The 25164-nt window shown below is 50.8% G+C and overlaps 2 protein-coding genes and 1 long non-coding RNA gene across 3 annotated transcripts in view; all 3 read left to right on the top strand.

Moving 5' to 3' along the window:
- Positions 1-25164, top strand: part of LOC135305571 (zinc finger protein 850-like) — a 296716-nt gene that overhangs the window by 52075 nt on the left and 219477 nt on the right. The window contains 1 exon segment of the mRNA XM_064429306.1: positions 1443-2066. Within this exon segment, the coding sequence (XP_064285376.1) occupies positions 1443-2066 (624 nt within the window).
- On the top strand, positions 9390-10322 carry LOC135306001 (olfactory receptor 14A16-like). Its single transcript, XM_064429573.1, has one exon. The coding sequence runs from the start codon at positions 9390-9392 to the stop codon at positions 10320-10322; it is 933 nt and encodes a 310-aa protein (XP_064285643.1).
- Positions 16184-17256, top strand: LOC135305728 (uncharacterized). Its single transcript, XR_010366712.1, has 3 exons — positions 16184-16331; positions 16443-16620; positions 16937-17256. It is a non-coding gene; the product is annotated as an uncharacterized LOC135305728 (long non-coding RNA).

Here is a 25164-nt window from a genome sequence, read left to right as displayed (position 1 = left end):
GCACTGTGCCAAAATAATGTCACAGTCTGGTTAAGGAAACTGTTGGAGAGATGCTTCTGCCCCAATTAAGGTGCTAAGGACGCCAAATCCAAAGTGGATTTTAATGAACAGTAAATGTGAGGTAAAGAGAGAGAGATGAAAAGAAAGAGAGAATGGGGGAGAGCAAGAGACAGGGACAGAGAGCCTCACTGGGGCTGGGCAGGTGTGACATTGTCCCCTGTGTGTGTGGCCTTCCCGGGGTGGGGGTTTTACACCTGAGCCAGTTTGGGTAGGGGGGGTGGTGTTCACCCCCCCAGCAGGGATTACCCCACTGTTTCAGGCTGCAGTGCAAGATGTAACCAAATGCATGTTTTCCATCACCACCTTTAGAAACTGTTGTAAACAGGCGGGGCAGTGTTCTTTATCTGTTCCAGGACTCAGCCCTGATAACGCCCTCCAGGGGCTCTCTTCTGTGAATGGGCCATTGAGTGTCCCTGCAGGACTGGTAAAATGACATCATCCCATTGTGGGATGCTCCGCCCAGGGGGAGGAGCCAAGCATTCCTACCTGGATATAATCTGAGGCTTCTGACACCAAGAGTACCTTGGCTACTGGATTCCCAGAGGACAAGAGCTCCATAAGCACCACTGGACCTTCAGAGGATGATCAGACCCTTCTACAAAGCAGGATCACTGCTTTGACAGAATCACTTTCATCACTGCAACAGGACTGCAGCCACCATTTAATGGGACTGCTACCAGTACCCTGACCAACAGGGTGTCAGGTTATATCCTGACGCTGTCTGTTTAAGGCAGTGTTTCTGTATCATTGTCTTGATCTTAATTTTCTTGTTAAATTGTAATTCTGGCTTAGACTCTCCCCCTGGTTTGCCTTCAAACCAGTACAAAACTCAATGCACTCATCTCTTGTTTTCCTCCCAAAACAGAATTTCACATCCCAAACCCACTGCCAGATGGAGGAGAAGGCTGCGAGGAAGAGGAAGATGCCCCGAGACACCCAGGCAGGTGAGGAGGAAGTCAGGACCCCTTTCCTTATCTCTCCTGCTCCATCTCCCTGCCCAGCACAGCCCAAGGCTGCAGGACAGCCCCACTGCCAACACTGTCCTGCCAGGGATGCACTGGGAGGATTTCCTTCCCCTCCCCTCTGGCATGGAGGCAAATCCCATCCTCTCCTTGCCCTGTCTTCAGACAAGCTGAGAATAGAGACCAGGGAGGACATATCCCCATGGCAGAACCTTGTGGAAGAGGCAGATTTGAGCAGCTCCATGGCACAGGAATCCAGTGGGGAAGAAAATTCCCTGAGATCCCACAGGAGGAGGGGCTTCAAACCCAGCCCAGGGTGCTCTGAGGAGGAAAGACCCACCCACCCTGTGCCAGGAAGGTGGACAGAGCTTCAGCCAGGGATCAGAGCTGGTGGTCCATGAGCAGCTTCCTGATGGGGAGAAGCCCTACAAGTGCTTGGAGTGTGGGAAGAGCTTCAGGCAGAGCAGCACCCTGATCAGCCACCAGATGATCCACACTGGGGAATGGGCCTACAAGTGTGGGGAATGTGGGAAGGGCTTCAGCTGCAGCTCAAAACTTGTCAGGCATCAACGCATCCACACTGGTGAGAGGCCCTATGAGTGTCCTGAGTGCCAGAAGAGGTTTCACACCAGCTCAAATCTCCTCTGCCACCAGCGGATTCACACAGATGAGCGGCCCTTCCACTGTTCTGACTGTGGGAAGAGCTTCAAGTACAACTCCTACCTCATGAAGCACCAGTGCATCCACACTGGGGAGAGGCCCTACGAGTGTCCCCAGTGTGGGAAGAGGTTTCACATGAGCTCCAATCTCCTCCAGCACCAGCGGATTCACACAGATGAGAGGCCCTTCCACTGCTCTGACTGCGGGAAGGGCTTCAACCGCAACTCCCACCTTGTCACCCACCGGCGCATCCACACTGGGGAGAGGCCCTACGAGTGTCCCCAGTGTGGGAAGAGCTTCAGACAGAGCTCTCATTTGAGCAGACACCAACACAGTCACCAGTAAGGGAAGACATGCAAATGCTGCAACTGCAGGAAGAGCTTTGTGCACTGCTCCAACTTCATCCCCCATGGGAGAACCACGTTTGGAAGAGCCCTGGTGATACGTGTTCACTGTGATCCATGCTGGGAAGACACCTGTTTGTTTTCCTGCCCCTGCCAATGACATGATGTGAGCCTGAAGAACATAAGGGTCTGGCCAGGGATGTGTCATTACATCTACTCCGACTCAGGTCATTGCCAGGGGCAGGAAAGGGACTCTCTCTCTCTATCTCTCCCTGAGGAGAAGGGTGTCCTTTCCAGGCAGGAGGAAATTATGGCCAGGAAGATGCAGTCAGTTGTGTTGTAGTTTTCCCTTTTTTATAACCCTTCTGTTGTCAATATTGTTTCTCTTACTGTTTGTTCTTTATCTCGTTGCTGTTCCAAATAAATTGTTCTTATCCCAGCCCAGGATCTTTGGCCTTTGTGCTTTCCATGGGAGGTGGGAGGGCAGCGAGCGGCAGTGCGGTTTTACTGGGAGCAGGACATTGGGGAATCCCATTCGTAAACCCCAGCCTGTGGAAACCAAACATCCCAGCTGGTCCCAGCCCTGGTGGCCATGGCAACAGCCTTGGGAGCGGGTCCCTGGCTGGGGCTGTGGGAACCTCTTCCCTCTGGTGCCCAGGGACAGGAATGGAGGGAACAGCTGCAGCTGAGTCGGGGCAGGCTGAGGTTGGATCTCAGGAAAAGGTTTTTGCCCAGAGGCTGCTGGGGCACTGCCCAGGCTCCCCAGGGAAGGCTCCCAGCTCCAGGGCTCTCCGAGCTCCAGCAGCGTTTGGCCAGCGCTGCCAGGCCCAGGCTGGCATTGTTGGGGTGTCCTGTGCAGGGCCAGCAGTTGGACTCCAGGATTCTGATGGGTCCCTCCCAGCTCAGCCAGTTCTGTGGATCTGGGATCCCATGACTCTGGGGATGGGGCTGCCAATGCTTGCCATGGCAACCACCCCTGGCATGGGGTCTGCATGGAGCTGCCAAGGGACTGAGCATGGCAACACTGGTCTGGGGATGGTTGCCATGGAAACTGACCATAGCAACAGGGGTCTGGGGATGGTTGCCATGGAAACTGAGCATAGCAACAGGGGGCTGGGGATGGTTGCCATGGAAACTGACCATAGCAACAGGGGCTGGGGGTGGTTGCCTACTAAGCATCAGATTTGTCACAGGCTCTCAGAGGGGTTCCATGGGGACTTTCCAAGAGTCTCCAGGCTGTTCAAGAGCTGGAATGTCACAGGCAGAGACAGGGGCTCCATGGACACCTCCCAGGGGTTTCTGGGGATGGTAAAGAGCCCTGTGCTCAGAGGCAGTCACAGCCATTCCATGGTGGCATCCCAGGGCACCTTGGGCTGCAAAGGCACCGATTTGTCCCAGGCACTCATGGGGGCTCCACGGTGACATCCCAGGAGTCCCCAGGCTGCCAAAGAGCCGGGATGTCCCAGACACTCCCAGGGTTTCCTGTCATGGGCACAGCAGGAGCTTCAGGCAAAGTTTATTGGAGAAGCTCCTGTTAGGTCACGAGTTGCAGAAAGGATCCCAAATAGCCCCCAGAGATCCCCAAATGTCACTGTGGAGTCAGAGATGACACAGACTCAGGTCAGAAGGCTGAGAGCTAAAAGCCCCCGGTTTATTCAATCCTCTTCTTTTATACCTTGGTTTGCTACAAGTGGACCTCATTGGTCATTTAATCAACACATTTTACATGATTGGCTAATGAAGAAAACACCTTCCATTAAACAACTTTTTGGAAAAAAACCAACTTATTCCAAACACCACCTGTGGATAGTTTACAATTCTTTCTCTCCAGCTCCCTAAAAGTTCCCAGACCAATTCATGGGAAAGTTTATCTTACTTTCTCTGTCTCTGACCACACTGTCATATCCACATCCAAATACTCCCAAGAACCTCCAGGCTTTCTAAACTTCTTCCATGAGAGGAACTGTGGAGCAGCTGGTTCCAATTGCACCCCAGAATTTTCAAGCATTCCTGTGTAAAGAATTATAAAGGTGGAATTAACCTTTATAGAATTTGGTCCACAGGATTAAAGATGGGATACCATATATAAATATTTATATAAAATGTATTATGGTAATGATTAGACAAAATTTTCTTAATGAGAAATATTTACACCAAGATATAAGAGCTGTAACATATTATATAAAGCTCTAGGAAGTGATTTCAAAGCAACTGTGCTAAAGCAAAACCAGTTTTTAAGCAGAGATTTGTGTCACTCCCCCAGACCAATGACCGTGGGCAAATCCCTTTGGCTCAGCCTGGAGCAGTGACCTTGAGGGGCGTCCCCACTGCAGGGAGGAATCTCCACAACTCCCAAAAAGGGAAATGTCAGGAGACGCTGCTGTTAAAATTTGGGACAGGGCTTTTCTAGTCAGAAGTGCTTCCCTGACAGTCAGATGTGCCCAGGCTGGGCCAGCTCAGCAGCTCTGCAGAAGCTCTCAGTGCTGTCCCTTGGTTGTTCCTTTCTCTGGGCATTTTTCCAGCCCTGCCACAGTTTCCTCTCCCTCTCAGGATGTCAGATTTGGGATGGAGAAATCTGGTTTCACCCGAAAAGCAGCGTGACCCCCTCATTCATTTCCCACTGGGGCTTTGCAAACAGGGCCTGGCTGGAGTTGTTGGAGCCCATTGCAGGCAGAGCCTCCTGCTCCAGCAGGAACTGCCTTTCCTGTGCCATCAGCAGGGCAGGTCCCGCTGCAGGAAAAACCCCAGGCCAGCCCCAGCACAGGGAAGGGCTCGGGCACAAGGGCAGAGTGCCGTGCTGGGAGCTGTGCCAGGCAGAGCCTGAGGCACCAAAGGCACCTTGGCAGCAGCAGCTGCTTGCAGGGCATGGCCAGAAGCCTCCCTTGGCAGCCCGGCCTGGTGGCCAGCACTGCAGAGCTGCTGCCTCAGGGCTCATTTCTGCCTGGGCTCTGAAAAGCCACTTCTGCTCCAGGAGCCTGCCTGGGAAGCCATTGGCCCCAGCACCTTGGGGACAAGATATTCATGAGAAAACTCTTCATGCCAGCAGAAACAAGGCAGGGGCAGAGGAAAGGGGAGAGCCAGGCCCAGGGCACAGGGCTGCCATGGTGATGGCTGTGAGGTCACTGCCCCTGCAGCAGCCTGGCTGCCCTCAGCAGACATTCTGGCCAGAAGCGTTGTGAGGGCACCCAGCACATCAGAGAACCCACACAACAGGAATTCTGTCCTTGGGGATGAATGGGTTTCACTGGATCAGGCTGCACAAAGCTCCTGCTCTTGGACAATTACTGAGATGGGGAATCCAACTGTGGAAGAACACAGTTGCAGTTTCGTGCACTCTCCTCATTGTAAAATATTTCCTCCTTCTAACAAATGTAAATCCACCCTCATTCAGTTCAGAGATATTGAGCCTTGTTCTATCACTGCAAGATTTGGGAGAAAATTACTTCGACCACTGTTTTCATTTTCACAGACCTTGGAGAGGACCCAAAAACCTCTCAAGATGAGGTTTGGAGGCCTCATCCCATAACCAGCAGTGAGAGGCAGCAGACTCTGGGCTCAGTGGTGTGGAGACTGAGGACAGAATACGAGTAGCCGGGGAGGGAATAAAGGGTGGTTTCACACATCTCGGAGTTTTTCTTTATTGTATAAAACAGCCAGAGAAAGAGATAATGGCACCAAGGGCAGCTGAGGAGGCCCAGACTGGACACCAGCCGAAAGGAATTACCCGGCCAGGGCAGGGCTCTGGTGCAATACATCACCCAGAAGGAGCCTGGAGCAGCCCAAGGCTTTGTGTGGGCAGGCAGAGGCAGGCAGGAGGCAGAGCTGTCAGCAAAGGAAGAGGCCAGCCAGGTGGGGCAGCCAGGGGATGATGACAGCTTGCAGGGACAGAGGCACAGGGCAGGGACACCGTAGGACAGCCTGGGCTGCACAGGGCACAGGGATGGGCAGCAGCTGCAAGGCCCTGACAGAGCCAACTTGGGCAGCACTTTGGCCATGGCTGATGGCCCTGGGCCTGAGCCAGGAGCAGGAGACAAGTGACCCTTGCAGGCCTGGGGCCTCATTGCCTCCTTGTCCCTGCTCAGCAGCCTGGCGGGGGCCGCCCCATGGTGCTGCCCTTGGCATTGCACATCCCCACATGCCAGTGTCCATCCCGGGAAGAGCCCTGAGCAATGAGGGAGGGACAGGATCTGCCTTGCCAGACACTGGGGCTCAGGCCTTGGCCCTTTGCATTCCTGAAACACATCCAGGTTTACTCAGCACCAGAGGCACCTTTCCCTTCCTTGTCTGAAGCTGTCATCACTGCCTCCAGTGTTCGGCTCTACCTGGAACCTGGGGATACATTCACATGAGTTATGTCCCTCAGTGGACCCCATTTAAACTACAAGAAATGTCTATGTTTCAGCTTAACTTGGAGTACTTGAGAAGCTTTTTGAGCACACTCCAAGGGACTGAGTCTGATGCAAAAAGCACCAAAGCCCCAGAGGGTCATTAAAGTCCTGCTGCTGTGTCTGTGCTGCTGAGCTGGGCCGGGCTCCTGGCCCAGAGGCAGCTCCTGGCAAGGGCAGCGCTGCAGAGAGACAGCTCTGGCCAGGAGCAGCTCCTGTGCACAGCCCAGCAGGGCTGGGGCACTGCCAGGGCAGCTCAGGGACACCAGCAGGGCACAGCCAGAGCTGACAGGGGCTCAGCACTGGCAGGGGCTGGGGGATGTCCCAGAGGGGGCTGTGTCACAGCAGCACCTCTGTGGCTGTGTCCTAGAGGCACAGAGCAGCTGTGATGTCAGCAAGGGGCTGTGTGACAGCACAGAGTGGGCTGTGTGAGGTCACAGGTTGGGCTATGACATCACAGAGTTTGTTGTGTGAGGTCACTGAGCAGCTGCAGCATCATAGAGGAGACTGTGTGACAACACAGAGCAGGCTGTGACATCATGGCATGGCTGTATGACATTATAGAGGAGACTGAGGTCAAAGTGTGTGCTGTGACATTAGAGAGTGGCAGCATGACATCACAGAGAGGGTTTTGTGACATCACTGAGGGGGTTGTGACATCACAGAGCTGTCTGTGACATCATGGAGTAGGGTATGAGGCCATAGAACAGATCCGGACGTAACAGCTGGTGGCTCTGTGCCATCAGCGAGTGGGTTGTGACATCACTAGGTGGCTGTGTAACATCATACAGAAGACTGTGACATCACAGAACAGACTGTGACATCACAAAGCAACTTTCTGACATCACAGAGTCTTCTGGGACATCACAATGCAGCTGCATGACATTCCAGGGTGACATCCCAGAATTGGCTCTGTGAGAAAACAAGGGTGCTGTATGGCATCCCAGAGTGGGCTGTGACATCACAGGTGGCTGTGTTAAATCATAGGGTGCTCTGTGACATCACAGGATGCTGTATGAGACCACAGATGGCTGTGTGACATCCAAGGGGCTGTGTGACATCACAGGGTGGCTGCTTGTCCCTGCTCAGCAGCCTGGCAGGGGGCCGCCCCATGGTGCTGCCCTTGGCATTGCACATCCCCACATGCCAGTGTCCATCCCGGGAAGAGCCCTGAGCAATGAGGGAGGGACAGGATCTGCCTTGCCAGGGGCTGGGGCGCAGGCCTTGGCCCTTTGCATTCCTGAAACACATCCAGGTTTGCTCAGCACCAGAGACACCTTTGCCTTGCTTGTCCCCAGCTGTCATCACTGCCTCCAGTGTTCTGCTCTACCTGGAACCTGGGGACACTTTCTCAGTCGTGTCCCTCCTTGGGACCCATTAAAACTTCAAGAAACTTTGGAGTTTCAATTTAACTTTGAGTTCTGGAGAAGTCTTTGGAAGGCTCTCTCAGGGACTGAGTCTGATGTAAACAACACCCAAGTCCCAAGAGGGTCATTAAAGTCTTTGTTCTGTGTCTGTGCTGCTGAGCTTTAAAGGAACAGCTCTTCCCAGGACCAGCTCCTCTCCCAGCCCAGCAGGGCTGAGGGCTCTGCCTGCAGGCACTGAGGGGACAGGAGCCAGGCAGAGACAGACTGAGGAAGTCATTGAGATGAAACTTCACTGGGGGAAAGATCTTCACAGCCCTCCACATGGTGAGTCAGTGGATGCAGGGCAATGTCCCCTGTGCTCCTGGAGGGATCTCCTGAAGCCAGCACACCCCACAGCCTGGGGGATGTGCCAGGAGGACTCTCCCAATTTCTCTGTGGCAGGGGAGCAGGAGGAGGAGGAGGATGTGCTGCAGAGCAGGGCTGCCCTGGGCACCATCAGAGGGACAGGGCAGGATGGCTCCTGCTGCCAGGGATGGCTGCAGGGGGTGAAGCTGGGGCTGCAGCCAGGGCTGCCAGGGCTGTCCTGCAGAGCAGGTCCTGCAGCCCTCAGGACTCTTGGCCAGCCCAGGCGATGTGCCACCTGCCAGGGGCAGCTCTCAACCTGCCTGGAAGCTCCCCATGGACACTGCAGGGGAGAAGTTGGAGGTGGCAGCAGCAACCCCCATCAGGGCAGATTCCTCCTGCTGTGGAGATGGTGCTGCATGGCCAGGGCTGCTCTCAGCTTTCTCCTAAAGGGAAGGGGCTGTCAGCTTTGGCTGTGTCACTGAGACTCCTGCACTGTCAGCCTGGGCATGAGCAGATGTGCCTCAGATCTCCCTCAGAAACTGCCTCCTCAGCCTCCTCTCCCTACAGACAGCAGCAGCAGCACCTTGGCTTGGAGCATCTCTGTTTGTCTGCCCTGTCCTTAGGGCCCTGCTGCCAGGGAGATGCCCCTGGGCAGTGCCCTGTGTTGGGAGGGGTCTGCAGGGCAGAGCTGAGCCCCCAGGGCTGGGCTGGGCTCTGGCAGCACTGGCAGGGACAAGGCTTGGGTAGAGAGAAACAGCTCCAAATAGGCACAACTGCAGGCAACAGACAGACAGACCAAGCTTTGGCATCCCTCCCTGTCCAGCTGCACAGGGAAAGAGAGAAGGGTTTGGAGAGATTGATTTTGAAACTGGAGTGTTCAAAAAGGCCACGTTATTTTTAAGTACACTTTTAAATTTGTCCATCCTGTACTAGAGGCAGGTGAAATGAACAAAGGACACCTGTGTAGGACCAGCAGGTTTGACTGCTCTGGGGCACAGGGAGCCCTGTGTTCCCTCTGGGCTCCCCAGTGTTCAGGCTGAGAGCAGTGCTAAGAACAAGACATCAGCCCCTTCTAGAAAACATGTAGTTACTTAGCAGCCAAACCTAAATTAACAAAAAAAAAAAAAAAAGTAAATGAAATTTCCCCAAAGAAAGAGAAGCAATTTTGAGTGATTGTGTAAGAAATTAACAGAGGATTCACTCAAGGTACTTTGTCCAGATTATCAATGTTGTCTTTGAATAGCTCACAATACCCAGAGTGAAGAAATGTCTAACAGCAGCTCCATCAGCCACTTCCTCCTGCTGGCATTGGCAGACACGCGGCAGCTGCAGCTCCTGCACTTCTGCCTCTTGCTGGGCATCTCCCTGGCTGCCCTCCTGGCCAACGGCCTCATCATCAGCGCCGTAGCCTGCGGCCACCACCTGCACACGCCAATGTTCTTCTTCCTGCTCAACCTGGCCCTCAGCGACCTGGGCTCCATCTGCACCACTGTCCCCAAAGCCATGCACAATTCCCTCTGGGACACCAGGGACATCTCCTATGAAGGATGTGCTGCACAGCTCTTTCTGTTTCTCTTCTTCATTTCAGCAGAGTATTTTCTCCTGACCATCATGTGCTACGACTGCTACGTGTCCATCTGCAAACCCCTGCACTACGGGACCCTCCTGGGCAGCAGAGCTTGTGCTCACATGGCAGGAGCTGCCTGGGCCAGTGCCTTTCTCAATGCTCTCATCCACACAGCCAACACATTTTCCCTGCCCCTGTGCCATGGCAATGCCCTGGGCCAGTTCTTCTGTGAAATCCCACAGATCCTCAAGCTCTCCTGCTCACACTTCTACTTCAGGGAAGTTGGGGTTTCTGTTTTCACTACCTTGTTAGCATTTGGCTGTTTTGTGTTCATTGTTTTCTCCTATGTGCAGATCTTCAGGGCTGTGCTGAGGATCCCATCTGAGCAGGGACAGCACAAAGCCTTTTCCACCTGCATCCCTCACCTGGCTGTGGTCTCCCTATTTGTCAGCACCTCATTTTTTGCCTACATGAAGCCCCCCTCCATTTCCTCCCCATCCCTGGATTTGACAGTGTCAGTTCTGTATTCGGTGGTGCCTCCAGCTCTGAACCCCCTCATCTACAGCCTGAGGAACCAGGAGCTAAAGGCTTCAGTGTGGAGACTGATGACTGGATGGTTACAGAGACATTAAAATGCTTGGCAGTTTCTGTAAGTCACTTGTAATAAAATCATCTTTAATGGGTCTTATTCAGTTTGGTGGTTTGTTTGTTCGTTTATTTCCATTGTTTTTGTTTTTAATATTTTACACAAAAAAAATGCCAATATTTGGTGCCATTTTTGATATTGTTTCTCTCCAGCTTTGCTGTCACCGACACACTGTGTCAATGAGGGGTTGTGCTCTTGATGGCTTCAAGTGTACTAATGGATCTCCCAGCAGAGTTTACAGCACAGATCCCCTTTTATTGCCTTCTCTGGAGCTGCAGCAGCAATGTCTGTGTGCAGAGCTGGGGCAGATCAGTGCTGGCCCAGCAGCTGTGCCCAGCAGCAGCAGCAGCAGCAGCACTTGGTGTTGGCAGTGCTGCTGCTGTGGCCCTGCCCCGCTGCCCTGGTGGCCCTGGTGTTGCTGCAGGGCCTGAGTGCTCTCGGGGCCGGGCACAGTCCTGGGGGTGGCAGTGCCGGGGCTGCAGCAGGGACAGGCCATGGGCACTGCTGGGGCAGCGCTGACGCCTCAGGCCAGGCCCTGGGGGCTCCAGGCTCCTTGCCCAGGCTCTCTCAAGAACACGGCCAGGCCAATGCTCAGCACAGAAAAGCCCCAGGGTGAGCAGCCCCAGGCTGGCCGTGGGCAGGCTGGGGGCAAACAGCATGGCTGGGGCTCTGCAAGGGCCCTGGGGGAAATGGGAGGGAGCAGGAGAGCAGGAGCTGAACCGTCAGGTCCCTTTCTGCCTGGCTGCTGTCCAGCCACTCTGTCCCCAGCCTGTAGTGCTGCAGGGGTTTTTGTGGCCAAAGTGCAGGACCGGGCACTTGGTCTTGTTCAACCTCACCTTGCTGGATTTGAGCCCTGGATCCAGCCTGTCCAGGGCCCTGTGCAGAGCCCTCCTATGCTCCAGCACATCCACACTCACACCCAGCTTGGTGTTATCTGCAAATTTGCTGATGCTGGACTTAATCCCCTCATGCAGATCATCAGTGCAGATATTGAAATCCACACTGGCTGGCTCTGATCCCTCGGCCATCCTGTGGGTGCCCTGTGATGGCTCTCAAGGTGATTTGTTCCATAACCTTGCCGGCACCCAGGTCAGGCTGACAGGCCTGGAGCTCCCCGGATCCTCCTTCCAGCCCTTCTTGTGGATGGGCTCACATTGGCACCTCCACTCCTCTGGGACCTCCCTGCCGAGCCAGGACTGATGGTAAATGATGGATAGCAGCTTGGGGAGATCATCCACCAGCTCCCTCACGCTCCTAGGATGGATCCCATCTGCTCCCAGAGACACCTGTGAGTACCTGAGTGGTTCAGCAGGTCTCCAGCTGCTTCCTCCTGGATTCCAGGGGCTGTTCTGCTGACTGTGCCCATTTACCAGCTCAGGAGAACACTTGTCCTGAGGATGGCCTGTCTTATTGTTGAAAACTGAGGCAAAGAAGGGGTGAAGTACCTCACCCTTTTCCTCATCTTTTGTAACCATATCCCCCACAATAAGAAATACAGATTGTCCTTAGCCCTCTTTTTCCCATTAATGTACTTAAAACATTTTTATTATCCTTCACAGAAGTATCCAATTTAAGTCGTAACTGAGCTTTCACCTCTCTAATTTTCTATCTGCACAACCTAACAACATCCTTAAACATTTCTTGATTTACCTGCCTCTATGTCCAAAGGTGATGCACCCTCTTTTTAACCTCTAAATTCCTCCAAAAGCTCCATGCCCAGCCAAGCCAGTCATTTCTTTCTCTGGGTCATCTTTCTGCAAAAAGGAACAACCTACTCTTGCTCCATCAAGGTTTCTTTGCTGAAGTGTGTCCATCCTTCCTGGAACCCTTTGTTTTTAAGGGCTGTTTCCCTTAAAAGAATCAGTACATGATTTGGTACTCCCCAAATCTGCATCCTCAATAGGCTAAAGTCTGCCCTCAAAAGTCCAGTGTAGAAGGTTTATTGATGCCCCTCCTTCTTTCATGGCATATTTAAAAACTCAATAATTTCATGGTCACTGTGCCCCAAACAGCCTCTGACCAGCACTTCTCCCACCAGCCCTTCCCTGTTTGTGAGCAGCAGGAGACACAGCTTTCCTTGGGAGTGGGAATTGCAGGAAACATCCCCAAAGTGCAGCTTGGAAGGTTCAGGCTGGAGCTGAGGAGAAAGCAAAGTCCCTGCCAGGGTGGAATTGTGGTGCTCGAGGTGTGGCAGCGTGAGGCTGCGCCATGGCCGGCTCTGTGTGCCAGGAGCCAGCAGCGCTGGGTGCAGGGAGCCCAGGGAGGGCACAGAAACGCTGGGTGAGAAATGCTGGGGCACAGCGAGAGGGGCGAGTGCAGCCGGCCAGGGCACAGGAGCAGCACGCACAGGGGGCACAGCCTGCAGGACAGATGGCCGAGGGCTGGGCAGGGCTGGCAGGGCCACAGGCACCCAGGCCTTTGTGCCCTGGGCTCGGGCAGCGCCTCTGGAGGCCCCACAGCAGGAACTTTCCTGGCAGGGGCTGCACTTTGGCTCTCCCTCGGCCTCCCTGGCCAGGCTGGCAGGGGCTGCAGGTTGATGGCATTTGTCCTTGCTGCCCCTGACATCCCCCTGCCCCACAGAGAGCCCCGAACCACCCGTGAGGGACAGGCCCTGCTGGCCCAGGCTGGGCTCAGGCCTTGGCCTTTCTGCTTCCCCCAGCCAGCCCAGGCCTTGCTCAGCATTGCAGTTCCCTGCCCAGTGCCTTGGGCTCCCTGCACTCCTGGCCTCAAGGATCTGCTCTCAGCAGTCTCTGGGGAGCTTTTGGCACTCCCTGCCCTCCCTGGGGCCCAGCCATGCTCCAAGGCACTTGGAGTTTTGCTGCTGACTCCTTGAGCAGCTTCTTCATCCTTCTCTCAGTGCCTGAGGCTCCTGGACCCAGCCCCAAATCCACCGTAGGGCTGATTAAAATACAGAAAGCCCTGGGGAGCTCTTTCTCTTCCTTCAATTTTCCTCCAAGCCTCCAGGGCTTGTGAAGCAGCTTGGAGTCAGTCTGGAATTCTGTTAAGGAGGGAGATTTCAAAGTGCACCGACAGCATGATGTTTGGTTTTAATCACGTGTGTGGGTTTTTATTTTTCAGTTCAGAAAAGAGGTGAAAGAACGATTCCCCAGGTGATCTTGATGCTGAATGTCTCCCTAGAAGATCCGGGCATGGAGAGGAACAAGCCCCTTGCAGGCTGACCCATTTTGGGCAACCTGCTCCTCACCCCAGCCTCACCATGTCTGACATGGCCCACCTGGGACTGACATCCCAAAACATAAAAAAGTATGCATTTTTAAAATAAATAAGATTGATTAATTTATAAAATTATAATTATAGTTTTAAAATTTATATTAGTATTACTGTATATTTCTATTACCTTTGATATTTATGTGAAAAATTGAATACATTTTTAGCAATCAAAAAATTATTTGTCGTTGTTTTTAAATAAAACAATTCCTTTCATTAAATCATTGACCTCTATTGGCCATTTATTTCTCCTTCTTAATGCTAATTAGTGCTATTTTTAGATATTTTGACATATTTTTTTATTATTTTCACGCACAGGGTAAAAGGGGCCACTTTGGGGTCCCTAGAGACATTTCTGGGGCACATTTGGGGCAGTTTAGGGTCTGGGCAGTGTGATAAACAAGTCCACTGAATTTAAGGATCAAATAATTATCTTTATTATTTTTGCAAGCAAGAATAAGCAAGGACGGCGCTGGGCGGCCCGGAGTCTCCGCTCCACTTTGGCTCACAAAATTCCTATCCGCTGAGTCCACCTTTTATTGCCTTCTTCTCCGGGTTTAGGGATGACGTGATCTGTCTTCTGCGCTTGCTCATTCAGTTGCTAGGGGGTCTTTTTCTGCCTTCTGGTGGTCGTGGGATGAAGGCTTAGTCCCCCTTAGTCTTCCTCTTTGTGAACATTGAGTGAACTTATGCCTTATAAGGCATATCTATACAGAACACTATACACTTTTCTGCAAGCTAAGCAATTCTTACTAGTACTATACACTTTCTGCAAGCTAAGCAATTCTAGCAAGTTTAAGGATTGTTATTACAGCTGCTTCTCATTACTTTCCTTTCACAAGGCATAACTTTACAATGGAATTCCCAAAGCACTATAGTAAACCAGCAACCATATGTATCTGCACAAGAAGTTTTTTTGGCTATTTAACTATTGTTTTATAACATATAGTTATTTAGCTATTGATTTAATTAATGAACAAATGTATTACTACTTATTAGAAATCCCCCATTTCTTTTTTTACCAGTTTTGTTCATTAAATCTTTCTAGGTCTTTCCTAGCAAGCATTAAATGAGCTGTCGCATCAGTTAAGTTATGTGCACTAATTATAGGTGCTAACTTCCTTAGTATCTTCATCATATTCCAATTCATAATGAATAGAACTGCTGACAAAATAAAACGAAGCAGTCAATATCAACAGAACAAAAATGGGATGGCATACACTGTTTAGGACCCCAGTGGCATTAGGAGACAAACCGAAAATGGTATCCCACTGGATGTCACTCTGGAAATGCCAGTGGCTCAGCTGAGAGCTCTGGGAATGACTGACACCGCACTGAGAGGGGCCACAGTCCTGCAAGGGTCTTTCATCAGGAGCAAACAGCAGCCTGGAGGGTGGGCAATGCTGGATCTGTACCACTGCGTGCTCATCCTTCACCTGAATGTGGAGCTGCCCCCAAAGTTGCCATGGATCACTTTTTCTTTTTCTCCTCTTGGGTACATTTTGGAGCAGCTGTTCTATGTGGCTTTTGATGGTGATCCTGTGGGAAGCAGCCATTTTCCTGCTGTGCTATCCTCACAACTAATACTAACTCTTCATTTCCTTTGGTTTTATTTGGCGTTTTTTATCTATTTGTTTGATTGGTTTGCTGCTGGGTGTGTTTGTTTGATTGATTGATTGGGTTTTTGTCTGATTTGGTTTGAGTTTTTTGTTCGCTTTTTCATAAAAGACTGGTGAAGTTGGCAAAGCCAAACTCAAGATAATGTAAACCAGGATCAGCTTTCCAGAAATTCCTTTTGGTAGGGTTTATCTACATCCCCCAGGGTCAGGATCACTAGTATATTTTCAGGCTTTGCTCTGCATATCAGCCTGCCCAGACTCCGCTTGGTCTTTCACAAATGGAGAAGACAATGGACATTGTGCCAAGCTTCCTTTCAAACAGAAAAACCTGGGGCAGCATGACAGAAAATAAGAAAAATAAATCACCAGTTAGAACAGAACCAGTGTCCCACCATCTTCCTCTCCACTGTTATTAATTTTGTACATTTAGAGGCAAACCTGGGTCTAAAGCTTGCATCTCTCAGTTCCTGATGCTATTTGCTACCCTGCAGCCTTGACTCGCCCTGATGTGACTGACTGCTGGGCAAGTGGGGCTGGGGATGCTCAGCCTGGACAGAGGAGACACTGGGAGACCTCCCTGTGGCTCTGCAGGACTGGAAGGGTCCCGCAGGAAAGAAGGGGACGGAGTGTTCAACAGGGCCTGTGCTGACAGGACAAGGGGGGATTGGCTTTCAACTGCAGGGGGTTGATTGAAGCTGCATCTAAGGAAGCTGCTCTTTTCCACTGGGGGTGGTGGGGCACTGGCCCAGGCTGTGCACAGAGGCTGCGCATGCCCCATCCTTGGCAACAGGGCCCTGAGCAGCACGCTCTGGGGGAAGACTGCTCAGCTGGGAACAAGATGTTGTTCTTCAGGCTCCCTTGCAAGCCCAACCGTTCAGGGACTCCATCATTCCATGGTCCCCACTGTCCACTTCAGATGGAGCCTGGGAACTGTGATGTCACAGCCCACGCTCTGGCTGGAACGTCCAGCACCCAGCAAAGGGCACAACACAAGCCTTGGCCGCTGTGTTGACACGCTCTGCACCTTGCTCCTGCCCTCGCCTTTCACTCTTCTTATCCCCCCAATACCCCCATCATTCCTGACAGCTCCTGAGTTCCTGGATTTCATCATCCCGCCCTGCAGGATGCTCCCTTTTGTTCTGGGGAAGGTATGGTGCCATTCCATGGAGGTGGACACACCCACCTGCCCAGGTGGGCTGGAGCTCTGTGGGGATAGAGTGGGACAGGGAGCCCACTCTGAGGTTTTGCTACCTCTGCAGGCTGTCCCAGAAAGAGAGAAGGAGATGGAGGTAGATATAAAGATTGATGCGGAGGAGGAGATGGAAATAGACGGAGAAGACCCTGGAGAGGAAGAGATGAACGTGGATGTGACTGAGGAAGAAGAGATGGACGTGGATATGGAAGATTTCACTGAGGACATGGATATTGATTAAAAAGGTGAGGAAGAGGCCTTGATCTTGGCATGAAGAGCAATGCCAGCAGCAGGACAGGCAGATTGGGTCGCCTGCTGCCAGGCTGGGGCTGGGCTGGGTGCTCCCTGCTCAGGGACATTGTACCCAGGGCACTGGATTCTCGTGGCCACCCACAGCCGATCCTGTGCCTGCTTTGCTCCACACAAGCTCCCTCCCAGACCCAGCCAGGCTCAGTTCTGGTAGCAGAGTCCTGCTGCTGGGCCAGCTGTGCCAGCCTGGAGGCACATGAAAGAGCCCTCTGTGCCTGACTGGAGTGACCGTGGCATTTGCTTTTCTTCCAGGACTTATGGACATCATGGAGAGAGATGCCACCTTTTTGTACATACGTTTTACACTTTGATGTTGTCATTAGGATATAGGTTTTAGGGCTTTTTGTCTTCTGTAAATATGTTACATATATTTTTTGTTAGATAGGTTCTTATGTATATATGTTCTATCGATTGTTGTTGTTACAAATGTCCTTACAATGTAAATATCTTCTGTATTTTTGCTGCTGTTCTTCTGTAATAAACAAATTTTACTTTTCACACCCCAGTTCTCCTTGCATTTGCTTCAGGCACAGGCAGCATTTTGCAAAGTTGTGCTTTCCACTTGCTCCAGGTTCCCAGGGCTGGAGGTCCCTGGCACAGCCACCCCAGGAGTGGGGGTCCCTGTGCACAGAGGGGTCCCACTGACAGAGCTGAGCCTCTCCTTGCAGTTTCTCTGGACACACTTGGGAGCTGTAGGGGCAAAGCCCAGCATGCCCTGGCCCATGGATCCCATGTTGGAGCAGGGCTGAGCCTGTGTGCTCCTGCAGAGCCTCAGCCATGGCTCTTCCCTGGGCAGCCCCAGGGCTAAGGAGGGAGCACTGGGCTGTGGGCAAGCCCTGCTCCTTGGCACACTGAGGGGCTGGAGCCAGCCTGGAGGGAGCCTCAGCCCTACATGGACCAAGATTTCCTTTGGAAACCCCCTCTCTCCCCAGACTCTGCTGAGCACAACAAGAATTGATCCTCCTAGTTCAAGGTGTGAAGTTCATTGGCACAAATGTGTCCCTTGCACTTTCTAGCACAGCAAATGTCAGTGCTCGTAATCCCTGTTCTGCACACTCTGCGTAGGCAGCAAAACATCTGAAGCTGAGGGAACATCTTGAATTAGCACCAACCTGTAGAGAGCTCCAGGGGGAGAACCTACCCCCAAGCACCCAGAGAAATACTTGACACTGATAGTCTGGGGCAGAGCTGAAACTAAAGTATTTTCATGCCAAGAGAGAGGATTATTTTACTGCTGAATTCATTCTCCAAGAACAAGAATGGAAGCTTTTGGTCTCCTCACCTGCCACACATGTGTATTGCCAAGGTTTGCCTCTGGGTTATGACTGATTTTGATGAATCTGTTCAGAACTCTGATGCTGTTCCTGGCTAAGGTGCAGAGATGATATTTCAGAGCCAGATGAGCTCAGCACATCTTGTGTAATGCAGAATGTCCAGAGCCAGACATTCAGGCCATGCAAACTGATACTTTTTCATCTCTGTGCAAAGATCAGTAGTAGGACATCACTGATGTACCACACACTTCTCAGATGCTCCTCTGACCAGCTTCCCTATGGCATTGTTCCTGGCACAACGTTAAAGCCAGGCAGGTCACACATCTTCTCTTCCTCTGACTCCTGCTGGGATGACAACACCAAAAAACAGAAAAGAGATACAATTATCAGGGATTTTCATTGTGTGAGCTCTGGATTCCCCAAGCTCTTGCAAAGGGGGAATGTTCATCAGGCAAAGGACACGAGAAGGAGCCTCAAACTGTCCAAAATCTCAGCAAAAATATTATTTCCTATGGAACCCTTCACTATAGCTGGTCACACTTCAGGCCCTTTCTGCACCCATTTCCTGATGTGCATCTCCCTGTGGGGTGTTCCCACTGCTCCAGGGACCCAGCACAAACCTTATAGCCCCACACCAACACACCCCCAGGAGCTGCAGCCTTCCCTCCAAACCTGGGCACCTGCAACAGCCACCTCTGTGCTGAGCTGAGCCTGTTTCTCCCCAAAACCAGGTGCTCAGTTTATCCTTGAAAAGACTGACAACAGCATTCTTGTCTTCTCCAAAAGAGCCATCATTTCACAGCTGTCATCTCCACACTGAGACTTTATTCCCTTCAAGTGTTCAAGTACACAGGCAGCACCAAGGAAGGCGCTGAAGTGAGTCAAGTTGAACCCCAAAAAGCTCTCAGCTCCCTGAGAAAGCTCAGACAAGGGCTAGAGAAAGAATTCATGCTCCCATAACTGGCACCTAACAGCCACAGGGCAAGTGAGAAGTTGGCATTAGAGAATGAAGAAAAAGCACTGAGTAATAAAAGGTGAGAAAAATCCATCACTCCAACAGGTGAATGAAGGTAAACCACATGAAGAAACAGAAGAAGATGGAGGGGAAAATCCCACCATTAATAGTGTCCGTGACACCCAGAGCCAAAAGAAGCGCAGGGGATCAGCAAGGATGTAAGCACATGCTCCAAACAACAGCAGAAATGAAGTGAGAGCTCTGGAGGGAACAAAAGAAAGAGACAGCCTGAAGAAAGGAAATAATGCCTCCCCACAAGGTGTTTTGGTTTTTTCAAGTGAGAGTCTCTTGTATCGTCTGGTGGAAACCCAGAAAAATAAAGGTCAGGAGAATCGTGGTTGAATTGGAACATTCCTGCATAGCAGCCGAGATATAGCCTTGTGCAAATTATTCCATGCAGCATTCACATGTTTAATTCCTTCTTTTCATCTTCCTGGGGAAGCAGAGTTGCTTTATTTACTCCAAGCAAGATTTTCTCCCTCCACCCTGGCAAAGAACAAGCTCCCATCCTGGCAAGTGCTCCTGGCTTTACTTAAGGCTCATCACACCCATGCTCAAGAGAGTGGAGCAGGTTAATTTATCAATTGTTCCAATGATTAACTTGCCCACCTGCCAGGTTCAAGAGCCCCAGAGTGCCTCAGGTTGTACAGGATCACAGAAGGAAAAGCTCCATTGAATTAAGCTGCTGCCACACTGGTCCTCTTTGCCTGTCAAACACATTCAGCTGCTCTTGCTCTGCCCTGTCAAAATCCCCCATAAAATACAAGTGAAAATCCCTCATCAGCTGTGAGAAAGCACAGCTGGGTTCTGCTCAGGGCATTTCAAACTATGTGGGGTAGTTGTGACCTCCCCTTGCAAAGGCAGCATGTCAGGAAAACCAAAAGTTTCTTTTCATGGACTCACCAGACTCAGCACACCTTCCCCTCAATCAGGTTGCTCCAAGCCCCATCCAACCTGGCCTTGAACACTTCCAAGGGTGACACAGCCACAGCTTCTCGGGAACCTGTTTTGCTCCTCCCAGGTCTAAAATCATACCCAACTTAGCAGCCTCAGGGATAGATTTCTATTCATTAGCTGCATTTTTCTAGGAAAGAAACATGGCAAACCTTGTTTGCATCTGACTTGGCAAAATCAACACAAGCTCTGAAGAAAGGGCTGCTGCCCACTTTTCTTCTTTTTCCCCATTTGTTGGAACATTTTCATTCTGTTGTTGTTTGGAGCAGTATTTTAATCGATCTGGCTGAGGCTGCTGAAAATAGTACAGCAAGTTACTTGTGTGAGGGGTGGAAAACTGAGCTCTTGCACATCCAGTGTTTCTGTTGTTGGAAGTCTTCAATCCCACCTCTCTGATGGGATGAAATAGGTGCTACTAATCCAATTTCTAAAGTATCATGCATCGAGCTGACACTATTTGAAGACTTAAAAATAAAGTAAATTTAAACAAACCTCTACTCCTTTCCATTTTCTCTGTTCCACAGTTGATGACAGAAGACAGGAGAGAAAGATTGTTTTAGGAACAATGCTTTCAGGACTCTAAAAAGAATATCAAACCTGCTCTGCCACACTCTCGGCTGTTACAGCCCCAAAATCACTGGCTGTCATTGCTCACAGAGTCACAATTGTGATGAGATTTCTACCACAGCACAGGACAGCAAATTTTTGGTTGTTTTCCTGGGAAGAACTTCTGGGTAGCAAGGCAGACGTGGCTCTTCTAATGGCCCTTGAAAGTGGATGTGTGAAATGAGGTAGACAAAGCCAAAGGCCAGCTGAACCTGGGATCTCTGAATGTGTCTTCACATTCTTCCCAGGAAGATGAGTGGCAATCACTTTTCTGCCAGGGAAAGGGAATCTGATGGAATGTGGTGTAGAAAATGTGCTTTCTGCTCATCTTGGAGAAAAAATTCCTACCCATTTCTTTGAAGTCCTTGTTAGGTAAGGACCATGTTCAGCTGAGTGACAGTGAAGCAAAATGGCAAGCCAGGAATACATTGCCCTGCACACAACATCCTCCATTCCCATGGATGGTTTCTCACTGGCACACAGGAGGAAGGAAAAAACCCAAATGCATTGTTTTACACCAAGTCAGATGTTTTGAGGGATGAACAGATCTCACAGGGATATGGAAACCTCCCCTGAAAACCAGTTCAGAGAAAGCCTGAGCTGTTTTGTGCTGCTAGGCATGAAGATGCTCAGGATCTTCCACAGGTGCTCAGAAGGCAGCAGGATTGTGCCTGGATGTCACTCTGGAAATGCCAGTGGCTCAGCTGAGAGCTCTGGCAGTGACTGACACTGCACTGAGAGGGGCCGCAGTCCTGCAAGGGGCTTTCATCAGGAGCAAACAGCAGCCTGGAGGGTGGGCAATGCTGGATCTGTACCACTGCATGCTCATCCTTCACCTGAATGTGGAGCTGCCCCCAAAGTTGCCATGCATCACTTTTCTTTTTCTCCTCTTGGGTATACTTTGGAGCAGCTGTTCTATGTGGCTTTTGATGGTGATCCTGTGGCAAGCAGCCATTTGCCTGCTGTGCTATCCTCGCAACTAATACTAACTCCTCATTCCCTTTGGTTTTATTTGGGATTTTTTATCTATTTGTTGGATTGGTTTGCTGCATGGGTTTGTTTGTTTGTTTGATTGATTGGGTTTTTGTCTGATTTGGTTTGAGTTTTTGTTTGTTTTTTCATAAATGACTGGGGAAGTTGGCAAAGCCAAACTCAAGACAATGTAAACCAGGATCAGCTTTCCAGAAATTCCTTTTGGCTGGGTTTAGCTGCATCCCCCAGGCTCAGGATCACTAGTATATTTTCAGGTTTTGCTCTGCATATCAGCCTGCCCAGATCCTGCTTGGTGTTTCACAAATGGAGAAGACAATGGACATTGTGCCAAGCTTCCTTTCAAACAGAAAAACCTGAGGCAGCATGAGAGAAAAGAAGAAAAATGAATCACCAGTTAGAACAGAACCAGTGTCCCACCATCTTCCTCTCCACCGTTATTAATTTTGGACATTTAGAGGCAAACGTGGATCTAAAGCTTGCATCTCTCAGTTCCTGATGCTATTTGCTACCCTGCAGCCTTGACTGGCCCTGATGTGACTGACTGCTGGGCAAGTGGGGCTGGGGATGCTCAGCCTGGACAGAGGAGACACTGGGAGACCTCCCTGTGGCTGTGCAGGACTGGAAGGGTCCCGCAGGAAAGAAGGGGACAGAGTGTTCAGCAGGGCCTGTGGTGACAGGACAAGGGGGGATGGCTTTCAACTGTAGCAGGTTGATTGAAGCTGCATCTAAGGAAGCTGCTCCTTTCCACTGGGAGTGGTGGGGCACTGGCCCAGGCTGTGCACAGAGGCTGTGCATGCCCCATCCTTGGCAACAGGGCTCTGAGCAGTCTGGGGGAAGATTGCTCAGCTGGGAACAAGATGTTGTTCTTCAGGCTCCCTTGCAAGCCCAACCGTTCAGGGACTCCATCATTCCATGGTCCCCACTGTCCACTTCAGATGGAGCCTGGGAACTGTGATGTCACAGCCCACGCTCCAGCTGGAACGTCCAGCACCCAGCAAAGGGCACAACACAATCCTTGGCCGTTGTGTTTGCACGCTCTTCACCCTGCTCCTGCCCACTCTGCTTGTCACCTTTCCTCAGTCCTGAAAGATCCTGAGTGCCTGGATTTCATCATCCAGCCCTGCAGGATGCTCCCATTTGTCCTGAGGAAGGTATGGTGCCATTCCATGGAGGTGGACACCCCACACCTGCCCGGGTGGGCTGGAGCTCTGTGGGCATGGAGTGGGACAGGGAGCCCACTCTGAGGTTTTGCTGCCTCTGCAGGCTGTCCCAGATGGAGAAGAGGAGATGGAGGTGGATATAGAGATTGATAGAGAGGAGGACATGGAGACGGAGGGAGCAGATACTGGAGAGGAGGAGATGGAGGTGGAGGTGGTTGTGGAAGAGGAGATGGAAGTGGATATGGAAGAGTCCATTGAGGACATGGACATTGATTAAAATGGTGAGGAAGAGGCCCTGATCTTGGCATGAAGAGCAATGCCAGCAGCAGGACAGGCAGAGTGGGTCTCCTGCTGCCAGGCTGGGGCTGGGCTGGGTGCTCCCTGCTCAGGGACATTGTACCCAGGGCACTGGATTCTGGTGGCCATCCACAGCCTGTCCTGTGCCTGCTTTGCTCCACACAAGCTCCCTCCCAGACCCAGCCAGGCTCAGTTCTGGTAGCAGAGTCCTGCTGCTGGGCCAGCATGTGCCAGCCTGGGGGCACATGCAAGAGCCCTCTGTGCCTGACTGGAGTGACCGTGGCATTTGCTTTTCTTCCAGGTGCGATGGACATCATGGAGAGAGATGCCACCTTTCTGTACATACGTTTTACACTTTGATGTTGACTTTAGGATATAGGTTTTAGGGCTTTTTGTCTTCTGTAAATATGTTTCATATATTTTTTGTTAGATAGGTTTTTATGTATATATGTTCTATCGATTGTTGTTGTTACAAATATTCTTGCAATGTAAATATCTTCTGTATTTTTTCTGCTGTTCTTCTGTAATAAACAAATTTTATTTTTCACGCCCCAGTTCTCCTTGCATTTGCTTCAGGCACAGGCAGCATTTTGCAAAGTTGTAGTTTCCACTTGCTCCAGGTTCCCAGGGCTGGAGGTCAGAAGTAGATGAAGGGGAAAAAATCCACAATTAAGAGTGTCCAGGACACCCAGAGCCAAAAGAAGCGCACGGGATCAGGAAAGAGGGAAGCACGTGCTCCAAACAACAGAAATGAAGTGAGAGCTCTGGAGGGAACAAAAGAAAGAGGAAGCCTGAAGAAAGGAAAAAACGTCTCCCCACAAGTTGTTTTGCTTTTTTTCATTGAGAGTCTCTTCTATCATGTGGTGGAAACCCAGAAAAATGAAGGTCAGGAGAAGCATGGTTTATTGGGAACATTCCTCCATAGTAGACAATCCTTGTGCAAATCAATCCATGCAGCACTCACATGTTTAATTGCTTCTCTTCCTGGGGAAGCAGAGTTCCTTTATTTACTCCAAGCAAGATTTTCTCCCTCCTCCCTGGCAAAGAACAAGCTCCCATCCTGGCAAGCGCTCGCTGCTTTCCTTAACACTCATCACACCCATGCTAAGGAGAGTGGAGCAGGTTAATTTATCACTTGTTGCAAGTTCTAAGTCCTTCTTAGATAAGGACCATGTTCAGCTGAGTGACAGTGAAGCAAAATGGCAAGCCAGGAATCTATTTTCCTACACACAATATCCTCCAGTCACATGGATGGTTTCTCACTGGCACACAGGAGGAAGGAAGGAACACAAATGCATCATTGTACATCAAGTCATACGTGTTGAGGGATGAGCAGATCTCATGCGGATATGGAAACCCCCCCTGAAAAGCAGTTCAGAGAAATCCTGAGCTGTTTTGTGCTGCTAGGCATGAAGATGCTCAGGATCTTCCACAGATGCTCAGCAGGCAGTAGGATTGCGGTTGGGTGTCACTCTGCAAATGCCAGTGGCTCAGCTGAGAGCTCTGGCAGTGACTGACACTGCACAGAGAGGGGCCGCAGTCCTGCAAGGGTCTTTCATCAGGAGCAAACAGCAGCCTGGAGGGTGGGCAATGCTGGATCTGTACCACTGCGTGCTCATCCTTCACCTGAATGTGGAGCTGCCCCCAAAGTTGCCATGCATCACTTTTTCTTTTTCTCCTCTTGGGTATATTTTGGAGCAGCTGTTCTATGTGGCTTTTGATGGTGATCCTGTGGGAAGCAGCCATTTGCCTGCTGTGCTATCCTTGCAACTAATACTAACTCTTCATTTCCTTTGGTTTTATTTGGCGTTTTTTATCTATTTGTTTGATTGGTTTGCTTCATGGGTTTGTTTGTTTGTTTGTTTGTTTGATTGATTGATTGGGTTTTTGTCTGATTTGGTTTGAGTTTTTTTTTGGTTTTTCATAAACGACTGGTGAAGTTGGCAAAGCCAAACTCAAGACAATGTAAACCAGGATCAGCTTTCCAGAAATTGCTTTTGGCTGGGTTTAGCTGCATCCCCCAGGCTCAGGATCACTAGTATATTTTCAGGCTTTGCTCTGCATATCAGCCTGCCCAGACTCCGCTTGGTCTTTCACGAATGGAGAAGACAATGGACATTGTGCCAAGCTTCCTTTCCAACAGAAAAACCTGGGACAGCATGACAGAAAATAAGAAAAAAA

Source organism: Passer domesticus, chromosome 8, assembly GCF_036417665.1.
Source record: "Passer domesticus isolate bPasDom1 chromosome 8, bPasDom1.hap1, whole genome shotgun sequence".
NCBI classification, from domain to species: Eukaryota; Metazoa; Chordata; class Aves; order Passeriformes; family Passeridae; genus Passer; species Passer domesticus.
This window is presented reverse-complemented; position numbering and strand designations above follow the sequence as displayed.